The 20,623-nt window shown below is 42.1% G+C and overlaps 1 protein-coding gene across 1 annotated transcript in view; it reads right to left on the bottom strand.

Annotated features, from left to right (window-relative positions):
* LOC137299863 (F-box/LRR-repeat protein 20) overlaps positions 1 to 20,623 on the bottom strand; it is a 112,645-nt gene that overhangs the window by 70,231 nt on the left and 21,791 nt on the right. The window contains exon 2 of the mRNA XM_067968810.1: positions 1,185 to 1,246. Within this exon, the coding sequence (XP_067824911.1) occupies positions 1,185 to 1,246 (62 nt within the window). The remainder of the gene's footprint in view (positions 1 to 1,184; positions 1,247 to 20,623) is intronic.

Raw genomic sequence — 20,623 nt, forward strand, 5'->3', positions numbered from 1 at the left:
TACAGAAATAGTTACAAAAATAAGGGGATAAAGTGTTGGTGGGTTGATTGTTTCAGCATCCAAGCAGTAGAATCTTAACCAAAAAGGAATTTAAATTCAATTTGGGGTCTCGGTAGTTATTTAGATTCACCTATCCTTATGTGGACAGGTTTTGCCAGATTTTGGCCACAGGGGCTCATCTTCACGGCAAGGAGTGAAAAGGAATGGGATAGTGTTACAGACACAACCCTTCACCTTAGAAGCCCACATTCCTTTGGTCAATCACACAGCAACATTAATGGTAAATACACAAAGGCAAATTACAATGGAGAGGGACAATGGAGAATCTTTGTCAGTGTCACTTTGTGAAAATGCCACAGCTGGATCCCACCCTCAGGGTACTCAGAGGTGAAGGGAGTAATATTTTTAGCCACTTTCTCGGAAAAGGTCAATCGAGTCCCGTTACAAATTTGCCAAAAGCAGCATCAGAAGACATCCTTATCTCCTCTTCCTTTTTGAGGGAGACGGGTCTGCTGATGAATGGAATAAGCCTAGGAGAGGCCTAACAGTCCATCATATTAGTTAAGAATAATTACATTATAAAAAAGGGACAAAACACATGTTCTATGTATGAATGGCACCAAAAGCATCTGTCGGTCATGTTTACTTCATTTAATTTAATATTTAACCTTGCATTCCAGCCCTAAAACCATTGGCATTTAGCAGCATCAAATGTACAGGTGAGGGCTTTTGAAGAACATTTGTTGGCTGTCGCTTATTTTAAGATTTTTCCCTTCAATTTTTAAACTTCAAACACTTCTACTTTCTAGCAGCCCCTTAAAACATTTTGTACAATACCATGAAGATATTTGACAAATCTCCCAGATCAACTTTGAGAAAATACAACCTTCTGTAAGTGGGGGGATTATGGAAGAGCCAAAAGGTTCAGTTCCAAGGGAAAAACTAGATACTTATGGCTCGAATGAGCTGCTTTTGACATTACACAAAAGCAATTATCATCTACTTTAAGTCATAGCTTAAACTTTAAAAGATTTTGCTCCCAAACGCTATTATTTTTGGAATATGCTAATAGTGTTTCAACACAATGGAATTGCAAATGTGCTAAATTTAACCATTTAAGATTTTGCAATGATTTTTGATCCATAGGTTCCTTCTCTATAAGGTTTGCTTTGTGTTGATCTTACCGGAGCAGTAGTTCCTTTGGGAGTTTCTTGTTTATCACAGCTTCATCGTTGTTCGAGAACATCTAGAAAAAACAGAGGGTTAGTGTTAGAACACGCCAGGAATCAGCCAGGAGCAAAACGAAATTTAAACAAATGAGAATGGAAATGAACGCTGACGTTCCATTCTCCACTCACTGCTGTGTAAAGTTGGAATAGTGGGGATGGTGGTGGGGGGGGTAAAGCATGGAATTGATAGTAACCATTTCAAACAAGACTTATTCAGTAGTCCAACAGGCATCAGAAGCAGCAGCAGACGAGCATTGGCACTACCGTATGAAAGGCAAACTTGAATCATTACCTCATCCACCCTTGATCAAGGTTGAAAGAGGGAAAAAAATTCAGCTGTTGCACACAAACAGAAAATATGTAGCTCAGCAATATGGACGCTTAGGAGGAATCGTGGCTTTCTGTGTCCTTAGGACTTATTCGGGCTATCTTATTCTCATTATGTATGAAAAAACATTACAAGGCACTGATCTTACTTCCAAATCCTGACCTTTCAGCTCAGAAATGACCAATTTTTATATATATGGGAGGGGTAATACATGAAGCACAAGGATTTTTTTTTGAAAATAATTTAACTGCAATACCAGAGCACAGCAAGTCCCACACCCCTCCCCCAAAGCACAGCACAATGCCAGACACAACTGTGGGCCTGTTTCTATAGGACGCGCTGATAGGAAACTAGATAAAATACATAGCTACTGTATCTTCCTGGAGAGAGCTAGGACCTTCATACCTCAAACAAAGTGGTCACGCCTCACGCAAAAATAAGACTGGCTCAAATATCATTCATTTAAAAAAAAACAAATTACAACTGAACAAGTAGGGATCCTCGCATTGAACATATAATGTGCAAAAACTACCAATCAATAATCAGCAGTTAGCAAACAGCTACTAATAAAACGACGAGAAAGAAGGGGAACTAATGACACCATTGGAAATATTTATTTGAGAATCCTTTTGGCTGTTATTTTGTTTTGCCAGCAATTGGAGGGCAACAAGGTGGTGATAACAACTCGCATTCAAACACGGAGCACATATATAAAGAATCATCACGTAATTCACAAAAAAAATCCTTAAACTAGTCCACAAAGTCACCTTTTCTGTGTTTGAAAACTCACTAACAACGTTTCCCTCCAAATGTTGGGGACTTCCCACTGCTATCAGCTAACCTGAATGAACAGGCTCCAACATCCAGACCCAGACTAGGGTCATGCTGTGCAACTCCCAAAGTGCACCTTAAGGCTGCTTTCCTCCTGACTCTCGAACACTATTTTGAACTAGAAGGTTGGGCCTGTACAATACGTCAGGATTTGTTTTGTGACAACTCACATCAAGACTGGGCATTCATGAAACGTGCCAGGACATGCTGTTTGTAAGCTCCGCCTCTTTCCCCCCCACCAACAACGGAACAGAACTGACAGCACTGAAACCTCAAAGCCATTGTTAGGACCAGTGAATTCTCTGACATTACAGGGGACCTGTCACAACTCATCATTAAAAAAATATATAGATATATATATATATAAATAAATAAAAGATGTGACTGTACAATGCACCAGCAGTTCACAGTGGCTTATGAATAATATCCATATTAAACTCCCCTTTGTGCATATGAAAACACACAACTATGCAGGGATCCAGAAAACAATAAATAAATGTTTCTCTCAGCAGATGATGTGGATATATATATATTTTTTTGTTTGTTCATGGGATGTGGGCGTCACTGGCAGGGCCAGCATTTATTGCCCAACACACACACACACACACACATATTACAGAACAGGTACACCTTCAAAGGAAGCTGGGGGGGGGGGGGGGAAGAAAGTTTGGCCAGAGTGTTGCTTTGGCCATTCCTATACATCTCAATGTGTCTGCTCAGAGTACAGGCAAGGTAGGGGCCTGCAAGCAGATTGCTAACTGTGCTAGATCACGGTCAATGTGAGGCCAAGTAGGATTAAGGGGGAGCAAAAAGAAAAGGATTTCACACTCAAAAAAAGTCAAGTATATCTGGGTTACTGATCCAGTGCAAGTCTGTATAGAAATTACTCAGGGTTTTATTTTTCGGTCTCTCTTCCCCATTTCAAATTTTTTGCATTCTTTCCATTTTCTTCTTCTACTACTTCCAGTTTCTTGGTTTTTGTTTTGAGCAAAAGCAAATACATTAATTCCACCCCTCCTCCCTCTGAATCTAGCACAGAGACTCAGTGGAATATCTCCTTTTGCTCCTGACCTAATAATAGCAAGACCACTGACCTCAGACCAGTGGAATTTTTGACCCCTGCAGTGAAAGTGGTTTCAATTATAAAGCCTATTGGCATAACCAACATCAGATTTACAGCTTACTGTTGTGCTGCAGATTATAACAGACAGGCACACATTACACATTAACCTGGCTAAAATCCTACAAGTCAGTCATTTGCATTTCAGCCCATCGTTAACAGGCTGTACAAATCATTTTCCCAAACTAGCTGTTATGATTGTCTAGCTCCTCCTCTATTACAGATCACACAAGGACATTTGACTTAAGATGCTTTTCTATTGGTTGTCTTTTAATTTGGATCTCAGAAGCCCAGAGTCCATGAGCCACTCCCAATGTTCTGGCTGTTAAATCCATTTTCCATCGCCAGTCAACAGACTCATTACCTAGAATGTACAGCACAGAAACAGACCATTTGGCCCAACTGGTCCACGCTAGTGTTTATTCTCCACACGAGCCTCCTCCCACCCTATCAGCATATCCTTCTATTCCTTTCTCCCTCATGTGTTTATCTAGCTTCCCTTTAAATTCATCTACGTTAATCTCAACTACTCATTGCGGTAGCGAGTTCCACATTCTGACCACTCTCCGGGTAAAAAAGTTCCTCCTGAATTCCCTATTGGATTTATTAGTGACCATCTTATAGTTAGGGCCCCTAGTTTTGGTCTCCCCCACAAGTACTTGGGTCTGGTAGCATAGTGCTTATCTTACTGGACTAGTAATCCGGAGTCATGAGTTCAAATCCTGCCACGGCAGCTGGGGAATTTAAATTCAGTTAATTAAATAAAATCTGGAATAAAAAGCTAGTATCAGTAACGGTGACCATGAAACTACTGGATTGTCGTAAAAGCCCATCTGGTTCACTAATGCCCTTCAGGGAAGGAAACCTGCCGTCCTTACTGGGTCTGGCCTATAGGTGACTCCAGCAACATGGTTGATTCTTAACTGTCCTCTGAAGTGGTTCAAGAAGGCGGCTTACCACCACCACCATCTTAAGGGCAATTAGGGATGGGCAATAAATGAATGAATAAAAAAAGTGGAAATATCTTCTCTAAGTCTACCCTATCAAACAAACCCTTTCATAATCTTAAAGACCTCATATCTCAGCCTTCTCTTTTCTAGAGAAAAGAGCCGCAGCCTGTTCAGTCTTTCCTGATAGTTATAACCTCTCAGTTCTTGTATCATCCTTGAGCAAGGGTCTGAAATAAAAGACCAAATGTAAAAGCAGCTAGTGGGGCTTCAAATACACAACACTGCATTTATCTTAGAGCTGCAGAGTAAGTAAGGCTGCAGTACCGCCTCTTGTAGCATGCAGAACCACCTCAAAAAGTGTTTCTCCCCATCTCCACCAAGTTGCTCAAAGCAGCTGAAATGTGGCAGTAATAAAACAACTGCTGCCAGCCACCATTTGTACAATTGGAACATAGGAACAGGAGTAGGCCATTCAGCCCCTCAAACGTTTTCCACCATTCAATTAGATTATGGCTGATCTGTATCTTAACTCCATCTACCCACCTTGATTCTGTAACCCTTAATACCCTTGCCTAACAAAAATCTATCAATCTCAATATTGAAATTTTCAATTGACACCCAGCCTCAACAGCTTTTTGGAGGGGGAAAGAGAGTTCCAGATTTCTGCTGCTTGACAGAGGTAGTTCTGTCCACTGGCAGAAGTAACCAGAGGACACATCATTAAATAAATTTAAAACAGAAATAGACAGTTTCCTAGAAGTAAAGGGAATTAGGGGTTACGGGGAGCGGGCAGGAAATTGGACATGAATTTAGATTTGAGGTTAGGATCAGATCAGCCATGATCTTATTGAATGGCGGAGCAGGCTCGAGGGGCCGATTGGCCTACTCCTGCTCCTATTTCTTATGGTCTTATGTTCTTATGACACAGAATTAAGATAATTGCAAAAGATCCCAAGGGGAGATGAGGGGAAAAAATTTTATACAGCGAGTTATGATTACCTGGAATGTAATGCCTGAAAGGGCAGTGGAAGCAGATTCTATAGTAACTTTCAAAAGGGAATTGGATATATACTTGAAAAGGAAACATTTGCAGGGCTATGGTAAAAGAGCAGGGAGTGGGACTAATTGGATAGCTCTTTCAAAGAGCCAGCACAGGCACGATGGGCTGAATGGCTCTATTATTCATAGAATAGAATTGTTACAGCACAGGAGGCGGCCATTCGGCCCATCAAACCTGTGCCGACTCTTCGTAAGAGCAATCCAGTTAGTCCCATTCCCCCGTAGCCCTGCAAATTTTTTCTCTTCAAATATTTATCCCATTCCTTTTTGAAATCCACGACTGAATCTGCATCAGCCATCCTTTCAGGCGGCGCACTCCAGATCATAACTACTCGCTGCATAAAAAAGTTATTCCTCACATCGCCTTTGGTTCTTTTGCCAATCACCTTAAATCTGTGTCATCTGGTTCTCAACCCTTCCGCCAATGGGAACAGTTTCTCTTTATTTACTTTGTCTAAACCAGTCATTATTTCAAACACTTCTGTCAAATCTCCTCTCAACCTTCTCTGCATTAAAGAAAACAAACCCAGCTTCCCCAGTCTATTCACGTAACTGAAATCCCTCATCCCTGGAAGCATTCTAGTAAATCTCTTCTGCACCCTCTCTAAGGCCTTCGCATCATTCCTGAAGTGTGGTGCCCAGAATTGGACACAATACTCCAGTTGTGGCCGAACCAGTGTTTTATAAAGGTTCAACATAACTTCCTTGTTTTTGTACTCTATGCCTCTATTTATAAATCCCGTATGCTTTTTTAAACCGCTTTCTCAACCTGTCCTGCCACCTTTAAAAGATTTGTACACATATACCCCCAGATCTCTCTGTTCCAGCACCCCCTTTAGAATTGTACCATTTAGTTTATTTTGCCTCCTCATTCTTCCTGCCAAAATGTATCATTTTGCACTTCTCTGCATTAAATTTCATCTAGCATGTGTCCGCCCATTCCACCTGTCTATGTCCCCTTGAAGTCTATTACTATCCTCCTCACTGTTTACTACGCTTCCAAGTTTTGTGCCCTGTACACCCAAGTCCAAATCATACATATCAAAAAAAAAGCAGTGGTCCTAGTACTGACCCCTGGGGAACACCACTGTACATCACCGTCCAGTCTGAAAAACAACCATTCACCACTACTGTTTCCCGTCACTTAGCCAATTTCGTATCCATGCTGCCACTGCCCCTTTTATTCCATGGGCTTCAATTTTGCTGACAAGCCTATTATGTGGCACTTTATCAAACGCCTTTTGAAAGTTCATATACACATCAACCGCATTGCCCTCATCAATCCTCTCTGTTACCTCATCAAAAAACTCAATCAAGTTAATTAAACACGATTTACCTTTGACAATTCCGTGCTGGCTTTCCTTTATTAATCCACACTTGTCCAAGTGACTATTGATAATCTGGGACAAAATTATTTCTAAAAGCTTCCCCACCACAGAGGTTAAACCACAGAGGTTAAACTGACTGGCCTGTACTTGCCAGGTTTATCCTTGCACCTTTTTTTGAACAAGGATGTAATATTTGCAATTCTCCAGTTCTCTGGCACCACCCCCGTATCTAAGGAGGATTGCAATTAATGTCGGCCTGAAACCAGCCTTGGAGATCACACTGGAGAGATCCACTTGAATGGCATAGTCTGTGTGCTAGGCTTCCAGTCACCTCCATAGGAAATCTGAATCCTTCATGTTCTTGGATTCTAATTCTGAACTTTCAGCCCAAGTGAGAAGCTTGGTACTGTTCAGGCTCCTTCAAAATGGTAGGTCAGCTATGCTTCATTGCTTTTCCACTTGTTTACGTAGACAAAAATCTATATAATTGGGCAGCTAAAGCTGGCCCGGGGCCTAGACAGCCCCACATTTTGGACTTCATTCTCAACCACTGGGGGTGATGAAGGGAACTGAAGTACTCGCACTGCTCCTCAGCTGAGCTCATAGCCAACCTGAACTGAAACGGCAATCTTCCTTATCTGTATGGCTCAGTTTCATACTGGGTAGCATATATCAACTGAACCAGAAGGGGAACTCAGCTGATCACATTAAGATTGTTTTCCCAAAAGACTATGTAAAACAGAGCAAAAGTATTCCTGTATACTACAGTGCAATGTGCAAAAGCCCAGATACCTTGGCAGTTTCAGTGCTCTGTCAGCTTCCATTGCTCACCCCAAAAAGATAACCATGATGTAAATCAGGACAACATAGGAAATCAAAATCAGTACTTTAAACACCGCACAAAATATCAGTATTCAATGAATGGCACAATACGGTGGCCATCAATTAATGTTTTTAGGAAACGATTAGTTGAGGTTTTTTTTAAAATGAGTATCTGGCTAATGACTCAATCTGTTTACTAGAGGTAAGGTTATTATAAGAGGCAAGTTTGTGCGGTTTTCCACGCTTATAAGTATGGTAGCTCTGATCTGCATTCCATCAGTATTGCAGAATTAACAACAGTGGCAGAGACTGATAAGATCTGACCTAGAAATAAATATTCTATCGTACACGGGAAATGAGACCAGTACTACCCTGCTTTTTATACACAATCCAATTCATTAGCCACAGAAGGGGGGGCATACTGTACATATACCGAGAGAGGATGTGGCTTTTTAATGATCGAGTAACCTAGGCAAAGACGAAGGCCCATAGTACAGCGTAGCACCAAGAGAGTAACAACAGAGATGAGATTATTCAAAAATAGTTTAGTGACACCAAATTTGGGTTTTAGTAGCTTGCAGAAGGAAGAGAGGGAGAGGGAAGAAGTGCGACAGGAGCAGACTCCCATCCTTCCACAAACTGTAATGCGAGGATTTTACATCTTTCTTGTACTAAATTTTTGATGGGCCATTATATTGTGAATTTTAAACAGAACTCTGCTAGCTGTCTTCTGAAAAGAATTCCTTGGTCTTTGTTTGAAGAAAGTGACAGTGCAAAAATCTGTCCAGTGATAGCTATGGTTTTTTTTTGAGGGGGAAGGGTGTGACCAGCCAGTTTCCTACAGTGCTGTTAGTCACCCACAAGTTCATTGCATTTGCAGCTCTCATATTTTTCCAAACAATAATGCATGTGAGCTTGTAGCCTCATATTGGTGCCAAGCTATTTGATATGCAAGTCAGATCAAAAACAATCAGAAGAACAGAAGTCTGAGATCTACCTGAACGGTAAAATTGATCAATAACACGATTGTCTTCATGTTGCAGCAGTGAGACAGTGCGCACATTACATTCATCAGTGCCTCAGTTAAAAGACTTTGAAAAGGACTCTTGATTTGGGACACACCATTATCTTGAAGACAGCTTAAAGCGTTACGTTAGCCAAGCACTGTAATGCTGATTATCTGCTTTTTCTTGTGTGTAATTAAATCTCGTAAATAAAGTTGACCATTAGTTTTAGCCTAAATGATTCAGCCACACAGTGTGGTGTTTTTTTTGCTTTTCACAGTTGACAAGAGTGCCTGGTGTGCAGTCCACGTGAAATAATTTGGTGAAACAATAACCGTTAAGCTTGTGGTTAGTTACACTCATTCATGACACACAACGGTGTAAATTTCAAACATGTGTGACGCAGATCTGCCCATGAATTTTGCTACAAACATAAACAAGGTGAATCGGGGAAAGTCCGAACCATAACAAAGAGGGTCACAGTTCTGAGATCCGAGGGAAGAAGTAGGAGACCGTGTAAGGAGTCTTGATTTCAAGTCAAGGTTAATGGTTTGTATGATCTTTGCACTGATCAGCAGTGGATTCTGCCTTGCTCAAGTGATTTCTGTCAGCTACTGATCCTGTAGCTTTTTAAACTGTATTTACAGTGTCCTATTGAGGTCGGATTCATACTGAAGTCAGACTTGTTTGCCACTATTTAATAGGCCAATTTATGTATTCCAAGTTGCTGGCAACCCAACCCAGGTACATTGCAGACTGTGGGTTCATGGTAGTATCAAGTGGATGATGCTGGTATAAATCTGCAGCAGAGGAATCAAGATCCCTGTGCCAGTCAGCAAATTCTTCCCTACATCGACTGCATTTTTCTCTCTTCCACATCGACTGCATTTTTCTCTCTTCCACCTCGCCCATTACCAGGCTCTATCCTTACAACAATTTTAAATTTCAGCGCATTTGATGCATTGTCTAATACAGGCACGTAATTTTTTTAAAATTCAAAGCACCCTAAGGTACAAGTCAGAGATTGTATATGCACATATTTGTACAAAGAATGTGGAGGTGCCTATCTGGACAAATTGACTAGCTCCATTCAGCCTGCACTGATGGATTAGGTTGCTGAGCCGAGCTTAAAGCGCAGGTCACTGTACAAACAAGGAATTAGCTTCAAGCCCTGAATTAATAGTAAATATAAAAGCAGTTTTGTATTGACGACTCATGTCGCTGAACAGTACCAATGCTACTGAATTCTTCACTTTGCCAATTGCTCCAATGGTGATTAGTTGGCACTTTTGCATATCACTGCTGTCCAGAGCCATTTTGTAGTGCTTTTTAAAAATGTAAAATCTACTGACAAGTCAGATGATACGGTACACCATGTCAACATACAATATATTCTGCTGCCAAGGTTCCGCTGCGTTTAATCTACCCTGTCCCTTTTAGACCTTAATGCCTAATTACTGTAAATCCCGAGGTCAATTAGAGGTTAAGTGCTGTTGTAGATTAGCAAGTGCTGGTAAATTTCCAGCTCCAGGTCAAAAGAAGCCAGCATGAAATGACTGCCTTCTCCATTTTTAATATTTTCTAACCATTAGTGACCAACATGTACTAAACACAAGATTTTTAAATATTATATACGAGAAGATCTTCCACAGCATTGCACATGGTACATCAGATGATACGCGGTTTTAAGGCAGGAGTATACCTTATAACGCACGAGATATTATTACTGTGATCTTAACAGGCCACAACTCTGCGCTAAATGGTGCGGCTGTGTCCTTTAGCGGCAGAAAGTCTAACTGTTAAGTAAAGAGAGTTTCAGATTATTCGGAGGTCAAGGAACTTTGCAAATTGAATACTGGTAGTTAGTTAGTCTCAGGCTCCAGCTCAAAAGCATGCAGCATAATAGGTAGCTTTATGGCAAAGTGTGATGTTTGTGCATCTTTTTAAATACGTTGCTCCTGGTTGAGGTGGAGAGCACAATGTTTTATGTTGTGTAAAATATAATTTAAATAGTGTTGTATTACATAGAATGTACAGCTCAGAAACATGCCATTCAGCCCAACAGGTCCATGCCGGTGCTCATGCTCCACACGAGCCATTTTTCTCTCTCTTCGGGAGCGTTAACACAATTTTCAGGTTCGAGTTATATGAATATGTCCATATTTTCATGGAAATTGTAAATCAGTGGCCTTGATTATAATGTTTCTTTGTCCATGTACTCAACTTTATGGCTTACTGTTTTTTTGAAAAATGAAAGATACACTGGATGATATTCCAGGCAGAAGGCATGTAGCAGTACTGGGGAGAGGGGAGGGAGGTAAGATAATTTGGTAGGGAGAGCATTCCAGGGATCTGGGAGCAGTGGGGTGTGGGCAGCTGGGCGGGTTCCTGTGAGCAGGGGTGTGGAAGTAATTATCTTGGTGAGTTCACAGTGTGTGATTATAGGAGTGAATGATGGGTCGTGGCAATGATGGGAGGGAGATCTTGGGGTAGTGGATGGCAGTGAAGGGTGTGGGAGCATTTGGGAAGGGGATTGCTGGGCATGGAAGTAATGGGATGGAGAACTCAGTGGGTGGGAGTAGCAAGAGGTGGGGTTGCCTAGTCTGGAGCCACTGGGAGATGGATTGTGGGGCTCTGGGAGAAGTGGATGTGCTGCTGAGTTTTGAAAGCACCGAGGAAGAGGGTGTGTGGGTGTTAGACTATTAAGAGGAGGTGGGATGTGGAACTGTTGAGGGGGTTGAGGGATGTGGTACCATTGCGTTTGTTGGGTGGAGGTCGGTTGGTATTTTTGGAAACAGGAGAGTGAAGAGAAATGAATTCCCTCTTCCCTCTCGAAATTAGACGAGGTTTCCCAGCGCTGAGCTGGTATGTTATCTTCATTATTTAAAGTGCTTACTGCACTTACAATAGTAATTGCCAACTGTATGCCAGCAATTATAATACAAGCACACTATACACTTGAAATAATTTGGACATGCTCCTGAGAGTGCAGGAAAACTGCTCACAGGAACCCGCCCAGCTCACAAAGGCCCCATCACTGTTGTCAGCCGTGACCTGGAAACCAACATTAAGTGTTACTAGGCTTTTAAGTTCTCAGTTTACATCCCAGAATGCAGTGAAAGAACTTTCCAGAGAGACGTCCAATTTTCACAGGCTTTGGACGATTGGCACTGAAGAGAACAACAACTTGCATTTATATAGCAACTTTAACGTAGTAAAACATCCCAAAGCACTTCATAGGTGCAATTATCAAACAACATTTGACACCGAGCCACATGAGGAGATATTAGGACAGGTGACCAAAAGCTTGGACAAAGAGGTAGGTTCTAAGGAGCAGATAGAGGTAGACATGTGGAGAGGTTTAGGGAGGGAATTCCAGGGCTTAGGGCCTAGGCAGCTGAAGGCCCGGCCGCCAATGGTGGAGCGATTAAAATCGGGGATGCGCAAGAGGCAAGAAATGGAGGAGCGCAGAGATCTCGGAGGGTTGTAGGTCTGGAGGATGTTACAGAGATAGGGAGGGGCGAGGCCACGGAGGGATTTGAAAACAAAGATGAGAATTTTAAAATTGAGGCGGTCCCTGGCCAGGAGCCAATGTAGGTCAGCGAGCACAGGGGTAGAGTGGTACAGGGTGAACGGGACTTGGTGCAAATTAGGATACGGGCAGCAGAGTTTTGGATGAGCTCAAGTTTATGGAGGGTGCAAGGTGGGAGGCCAGCCAGAAGAACATTGGAATAGTCAAGTCTAGAGGTAACAAAGGCATATGAGGGTTTCAGCAGCAGATGAGCTGAGGCAGGGGTGGAGATGCGTGATGTTACGGAGGTAGAAGTAGGCGGTCTTGGTGATGGAGCAGATATTGGGTCGGAAATCAAAAGCTGGGAAGACTCAGAGCTGGCATCAGTCAGGGAGGAAGAATGAACCAGAGGTACGTATAACAAATAGGCTTAGATATAGGAAGTTTAAGTATGACAGAAAGTAAATGTTACACTTACAGGAAGTGACGCTATACACAAGATAGATAGACAGATATCTTCTGGTATGGTTTTCTTCGAACGTGGCTCAACCTCAAAATACAAATCGCTTTCTGTGAAGTCAATTATATTTAAGAGGTAATTAGGCAAACATTGAAGAGGAAAAATGTTAAAAGGGTATGTAGAAAGAGCAGGGTAATGGAATTAGAATAGAGTTCCAATGTGGAGCTAACAACCGCACACGGACCATTGGCCAAATGGCTTCCTTCACTACTGAAACTTCTACGATTCTCTGAATCAATCCTAGCCTCTGATGGGAAGGCGCCAGGATGATTCCTTACGAACCATTCAGGGCTGTACTGGTCAGATGATTACAACGGCCTCATTCTGAACCATATTTCAGTTCTTAACAGGAGAAGGCAGCAAAGACACCTAATCAAAAGCTCTGAGCTGTACCAGGGTAGAGACACACTGAAGTGCATTCAGCGAAGAAGCTTTGTACAGAGGCTAAACTGAGACAGACTACACCAAAGTTAAGGTAATCTAACATTCTTCTCCATTTATTCAACTTCCACTTATAAATTATTCATTACCACTTGGCAAGAAAAAGATGAGAATTTTCTCTTTGATGTTGATTTCAGAAGTATCAAAAGTTCTTTAGCTTGAGTTTCCCCAGACAATAAAGCTTTACAAAACATTTAAAATGATCCAAGTAATTGCCTTGCAGGTATGGTTAAAAGATATTCTTTGTATATTGGTCCAGGAAGTGACTCTAGAATGGAGAGAATAAGTTATAACTTTCCCTGGTAATTCCCTACCAAGCAGGAAATAACAGCATTCTACATTTACTAACTGCTGTGCAATTATGGGTTTATCCAAGGCTACTCCTCTTAATACAAAGTTTCTTAATTCAAATTATTTGATTGTTCAACATTTTTAAGCACTAAATTCCACTTTGCTGCGTTGTTTATATTGCTCAATTCAAATTATTGATAATTCTACTTTTGTAAGCACAAGAAATTATATTGAATTTTCAGCAGTAGACTAACTCATGACTGACAAACACCTCTGGGTCTAGCTACGTGGAGTGCAGAGGCTCTGTGAACGTCCATTCCAACGAAGAGACGCATGAAGGCAAGGCAAGGCCCCCTTAATTCCTCAGATCAACAAAACTCCTAAAATTACAATATTGGACAACAATGAAATGTGGTCTTTAACTTTTTAGCTGCATCCCAAGTAAAGTAAAAAAGCAAAGATGATATTTTTAAACATATTCCAGGAGTTTGGATACAGGTCCGACAGTTGAATTTTTCTTCATGACACATAGTAAGAGTTAAAGAGCCATTAACCCCAAGAACTAAAACTGGAGTAAACAATAACCATAAATTTTAAAAACTGCATTAATATAGCACCTTATTACATCAAGTAAACATCTCAAAGGACTTCACCCAAGGTATTAGTTCTTGAAGTGCACTGCCTGTTATTATATTAGCAAACACAGCATCCATTCTGCAGGAGTGATGTGCAACAAACAGCAATGAGATGAATGAACCAATTAATGTGTTAGTGGAGGGTTGGCCTGGACATCAGAACTCCCTGTTGCTCTTTAAATAACACCACAGGATCTTTAATGTGCACTGAACAGGCCACTTTAACGTTCATCTAAAAGATTGACAACTGCGCCAAGAGTTGAAACATCATGCCCCAAGGGTTATATTCATGATCTTGATTACAATGATGTGGAGATGCCGGTGATGGACTGGGGTTGACAATTGTAAACAATTTTACAACACCAAGTTATAGTCCAGCAATTTTATTTTAAATTCACAAGCTTTCGGAGACTTCCTCCTTCCTCAGGTAAATGTTCAGGATCTCCTTGAAGCCTACGCATTTATACATATAGAACCTCTCTGGATACATCGAGGGCATCCTGAAACCCATCGTACAGGGAACCCCCAGCTTCTGTCGCGACACTACAGACATCCTACAAAAACTCAGTACCCACGGACCAGTTGAACCAGGAACACTTCTCACCACAATGGACGTCTCGGCACTATACACCAGTATCCCCCACGATGACGGCATCGCTGCGACAGCATCAATACTCAACACCAACAACAGCCAATCTCCGGAAGCCATCCTACAACTCATCCGCTTCATCCTGGATCACAATGTCTTCACCTTCGATAACCAGTTCTTTACCCAAACACACGGAACAGCCATGGGGACCAAATTCGCACCCCAATACGCCAACATTTTCATGCACAAGTTCGAGCAGGACTTCTTCACTGCACAAGACCTCCAACCAACACTATACACCAGATACATCGACGACATTTTCTTTCTATGGACCCACGGCAAGGAATCACTAAAGAGACTACACGATAACATCAACAAGTTCCATCCCACCATCAAGCTCACCATGGACTACTCCTCAGAATCAGTTTCTTTCTTGGACACACGAATCTCCATCAAAGACGGGCACCTCAGCACCTCACTCTACCGCAAGCCCACGGACAACCTCACGATGCTCCACTTTTCCAGCTTCCACCCTAACCACGTCAAAGAGGCCATCCCCTATGGACAGGCCCTGCGAATACACAGGGTCTGCTCAGACGAGGAGGAACGCGATGGACACCTACAGACGCTGAAAGACGCCCTAGTAAGAACGGGATATGACGCTCGACTCATCGATCGACAGTTCCGACGGGCCACAGCAAAAAATCGCATAGACCTCCTCAGGAGACTAACACGGGACGCAACCAACAGAGTACCCTTTGTCGTCCAGTACTTCCCCGGAGCGGAGAAACTACGCCATGTTCTCCGCAGCCTTCAACATGTCATCAATGAGGACAAACACCTCGCTATGGCCATCCCCACACCTCCACTACTCGCCTTTAAACAGCCACCCAACCTCAAACAGACCATCGTTCGCAGCAAATTACCTAGCTTTCAAGAGAACAGCGTCCACGACACCACACAACCCTGCCACGGTAACCTCTGCAAGACATGCCAGATCATCGACACAGATACCACCATCACACGAGAGGACACCACCCACCAGGTGCATGGTTCATACTCCTGTGACTCGGCCAACGTTGTCTACCTCATACGTTGCAGGAAAGGATGCCCCAGAGCATGGTACATTGGCGAGACCATGCAGACGCTGCGACAACGGATGAACGGACACCGCGCAACAATCGCCAAACAGGAGGGTTCCCTCCCAGTCGGGGAACACTTCAGCAGTCATGGACATTCATCCACCGACCTTCGGGTAAGCGTACTCCAAGGCGGCCTTCGAGACACACGACAACGCAAAATCGTCGAGCAGAAATTGATAGCCAAGTTCCGCACCCATGAGGACGGCCTCAACCGGGATCTTGGGTTCATGTCACGCTACACGTTACCCCACCAGCGAACAAATGTTATCTGTTTTTAATATAATCGGTCATTTGCTGGCTCTCTCTGCCTTCCGGATGTTTCTGCCTCTCTCTGTTTTTCTTCTCTGTTTTTTTTCCCTGTTTGTTTTTTTGTTGAATGTGTATTCGGGGGTTCTGCAGGTGACACCTCTCTGTCTGAACACGGTGATTGCCTTGGCAACGGGCAGTTGCAGGGGCAGTCTGTAAACACCATGTATTGTTCTATATGTATAAATGCGTAGGCTTCAAGGAGATCCTGAACATTTACCTGAGGAAGGAGGAAGTCTCCGAAAGCTTGTGAATTTAAAATAAAATTGCTGGACTATAACTTGGTGTTGTAAAATTGTTTACAATTGATTACAATACACAAACTACTTCTAATAACCATTATATGCTTTTACTATAGAACCCTCTCGTGATGCCAAAAGTGCCTACCACTAATAGTAATGGAAATAAAGTTTTGTTGGATCAAGCTCATGTATTCAGGAACCAAGCTATGCAATGGATGCTGTGGACATGCCAAATGCCCACTTCCAATGCTACCATGGGGTTACCAGTATGATTGCTGCTTTTTATGAATGGATCTTGTTAATAATCCTGATGGATGCTGCCCCGAGGTACATCTTTAGACAATGTAATTGGGGCAAAGGGGGTGTTTTCTGAAATTTATCTTATATAATGTTAGATATTTAGATCAATCATATTTAAAGATTGGTTTCAGTTAGATGGGCCCATTCTTCTGTGACAATGGAGGCCAAAACACGTAATTGGTTTACACAATCAGACTTAACAGCAAATTCATTGGGAAATGTGTATCCTAAATAGGTTTTCTTTGTTTCATTGTCTTTGGTCAGGAACTAATTAAGGCAGAAAGTTATTTCGTGGCTAGGAAAGTCTATTAGAAATGTTTTCATACAAAAACATTGACCGACTATGGAACAGACTAATTTAATTTTTCCAATTGCTGAACCATTAAGGGAAATGTATAGAGGGAGAGACATTAAAACTTTAGCATGTGAGATCGGTCAAACTCCCAGTCTGTTTAAGTCAAGGAGATGGTTATAACCCGAAAGACACCCAGTAGCAGAAATCACAGCTCTGCACCGTTTCTGTCAGGAGATCTCAACCCTGTGGATGAACTGAGATTCAGCATCATCCACATACATCATCATATCCAGATGGTCTATGAAGAAACAAACTGATTATTTCTTGTAGAAAAACATGTCATAAAAATGGTTCTTTAACCCCTTCTGGACTGAATATATTGTATTAATTCAATATTTTGCCTCATCATTTGGCTTTTGTCTATAATTAACCTGTAAGTAAATCTGATGAAGTAATTTTACCCTCTACACACTGGTCTGATAGCATGTTATTTTCCACCTTTAGAAAAGGTAGGAGAACGTGATGGGCACCCACATACTCTCCAGTAATCAATACTACGATTAGGAGTTTATCGTTAAACCCAAGCACACTAAACCATACACACCGTGTTCGAGGGACATAGATTTTGGATAAAAAGACACCCAGTCTGTTTATGGAAACTGCTTCTTAACCATGAACACAAGATAGAAGTGTTGGGACAAAGTTTGAATCATAACAGTTTTCTGTTGCTTAAAGAGCCTCCGTAACATTGAACACTCTCACAAAGTACTGTGTAGGAAAAAGAAAAACATTTTCTTCTCTACACCAGAGCCGTATCTGTGTGGCATTGTGGAAACAAACATCTCTTCATTTCTTTTCATTACTACCATGGTACAGTTTATCCAGACTCTGAATAATAATACAACTAACTAGATTGATTAAAAAAAAACTTAGTCACCAGGCCAAGAAGGCCAGTTTGTAACTGTAATTAGCTCAGCATATTAGTTGCAAGATAATGGGCCAAAGAGACTTCTTGGGTTAGTCTCAGTGAAAATATCCCAGGGATTACCACATAAGAAAGTTTTGTTCCAACAGTCTGAAAAATGCTTGCATCCAGCACTACAGAAATAGCTGAGGCAATCAGCCCCCAACATCATTAACTAAAGGTCAGCTCCATAAATTTCAACTCAAACAGTGACTGTCCACTCAAACTGAATTACATCATCTGTAAATACAGTTATCATAATGAAGTAACATTGTCTCTGCAGTTCTAGTCGGAGTTTTTTTTTCCCAACAAAAAAATCTGTCCACCCACACTCTGTAGAGCACACACATTGTAGTTTCACTTCTTATTCACACCTCTACATCATTAAGTAAACAACTCGCATTTATACAGCACCTTTAATGTAGGAAAAAGGTTCCAACGTGCTTCATAGAGGCGTAAGGGAGAAAAAAAAAGATGCCTAACCAAAGAAGGCGAGAGAGGTGCTTAAGGAGGGAATTCCAGAGAGTGGCACCTAGATTGACGAAGGCATGGCAACCAATGGTGGGAGAAAGGGAAGGGAGGGTGCAAAAAAGGTCAGTGTCAGAGGAATGGAGAGTTCAGGGAACGGGTTATAGATTGGAGGAAGTTACAGAGGGGGTGAGACCACAAAGGGATTAAAATAAAGGGATTAAAATCAAGGAACAAAACCATAAAACAGGGACACTATCAAATCAGAGGTACTCACCAGAGTAAAAACTACTAGAATTATGATTGATGAAATAAATGGTAGGAACCATGTTGACCAAACAGCTATAGTGCCCTTGATGGCTCGAGTTACATCGAACCTACAGCACAGAAACATGCCAATCGGCCCACTGGTCTATGCCGGCATTTATGCTCCACATATCCCTCTTCCCTCCCTACCTCATCTAACCCTATCAGGAAATGGTATGTGGCCTTTATTGCAAGGAGGTTGGAGTACAAGAGTAAGGAAGTCTTGCTGCAACTGTACAGGGCTTTGGTAAGACCACACCTGGAGAACTGTGTGCAGTTTTAGTCTCCTTATCTAAGGAAAGGTCTACTTGCCTTGGAGGCGATGCAACAAAGGTTCACTAGATTGATTCCTGGGATGAAAGGGTTGTCCTATGAGGAAAGTGAGTAGAATGGGTCTATACTCTCTGGAGTTTAGAAGAATGAGAGGTGATCTCATTGAAACATATAAGATTCTAAAGAGGGCTTGACAGGGTAAATGCGGAGAGGATATTTCTCCTGGCTGGAGAGCCTAGAACTAGGGGGCATATTCTCAGAATAAGAGGACGGACGTTTAGGACTGAGATGAGGAGGAATTTCTTCACTCAGAGGGTCATGAATATTTGGGATTCTCTACCCCAGAGGACTGTGTGCTCAGTCATTGAGTATATTCAAGACTGAGATCAATAGATAATTGGACTCTAAGGGAATCAAGGGATATGGGGATTGGGCAGGAAAGTGGAGCCGAGGTCGAAGATCAGCCATGATCTTCCTGAATGGCAGAGCAGGCTCGAGGGGGTCATATGGCCTACTCCTATTTCTTATGTTCTTATGATACCCTTCTATTCCTTTCTCCCTCATGTGCTTATCTAGCTCCCTCTTAAATGCATCTATGTTATTTGCCTCAACTACTCTGTAGGTAGATGTACTGCATGGTGGGGTGGGAGGGCGGGGGGGGGCGGTGGAAGAGAAGAGGAAGCAAAATTATTCAGGGTTCCTGGTCCTTGCTTGTTATGCAATTAGCCCTACTGGAAGTACAGATGTGGTGGGGAGGTAGATGATGATTGGGGTGGGGTGGGGGCAGGTGGAGACACAAAGAAAGTCTAAGAGATTTGAGAGTTAGGTCCATTTTCATTTTGTGAAGGAGTGTTTCTATATTGAATTTGAAGAAGCGACGTCAAAGAGAAGATTACAAGCAGAATTAAACTTACTAGTCAGCTTGGCTCAGTGTGAAACTAGCCATGAAGTGCATGAAAGCTGGTCTTGGTGATTCTCCATTAAGAGTTTCCCTCCCTGTCTTTGAGGTAGCTTCTGGCCTCCAATTTCCACCTCACCACAGTAGAGCAGCCAGTATGAGGAACTCAGCTGCAAGCATGAGCCTTGAGCGCTCTGTGGCACACTACAATCCTCTTCTGTTTAAAACTAAATCCTGAATTCATGCCTTTTTACATTGATTCCCCTTTTCCAATTAAGCTGCCAGTTAGTCAGATAGTGCACATATATATCACTGCGACACTGAGAGGACAAGAGAGAACAAAACACATTGAGCAGATTTTTAAACACTCACACATGAAGATTTATAGTTCAATGTGAAAACCCATTGCTTGTCAGAAAGGGGAAAGAAAGCTTGGTTAATTGTCAGCCTGAAGATTCACTTTGTTTGGAAGAGCTTCTGCATTTCATCATATACTATACTGCTGACAGAGAAACAGTTAATCCTTACCCCAGACAATTCAAATCATTCAGAAGCCCTACAGCAGCCTAAAGCTGATGGCGTCTGAATAATGCATTGAAGAATTGTAATTTTAAATCCTTGCTGAATTTCCTCCAATTCTGGTTTATTCCTCTACCCCAGATGGCTCGGGGGGTGGGGAATGCCCAGTAGCGTGGCACTGAGCTATCCAGGCCAGGAAAGTCTCGAGCTCAATTCCTATCTGTGCCAAGCTAACCAATATATGCCTGGAAG

This window comes from Heptranchias perlo, chromosome 30 (genome assembly GCF_035084215.1).
Source record: "Heptranchias perlo isolate sHepPer1 chromosome 30, sHepPer1.hap1, whole genome shotgun sequence".
Taxonomy (NCBI): domain Eukaryota; kingdom Metazoa; phylum Chordata; class Chondrichthyes; order Hexanchiformes; family Hexanchidae; genus Heptranchias; species Heptranchias perlo.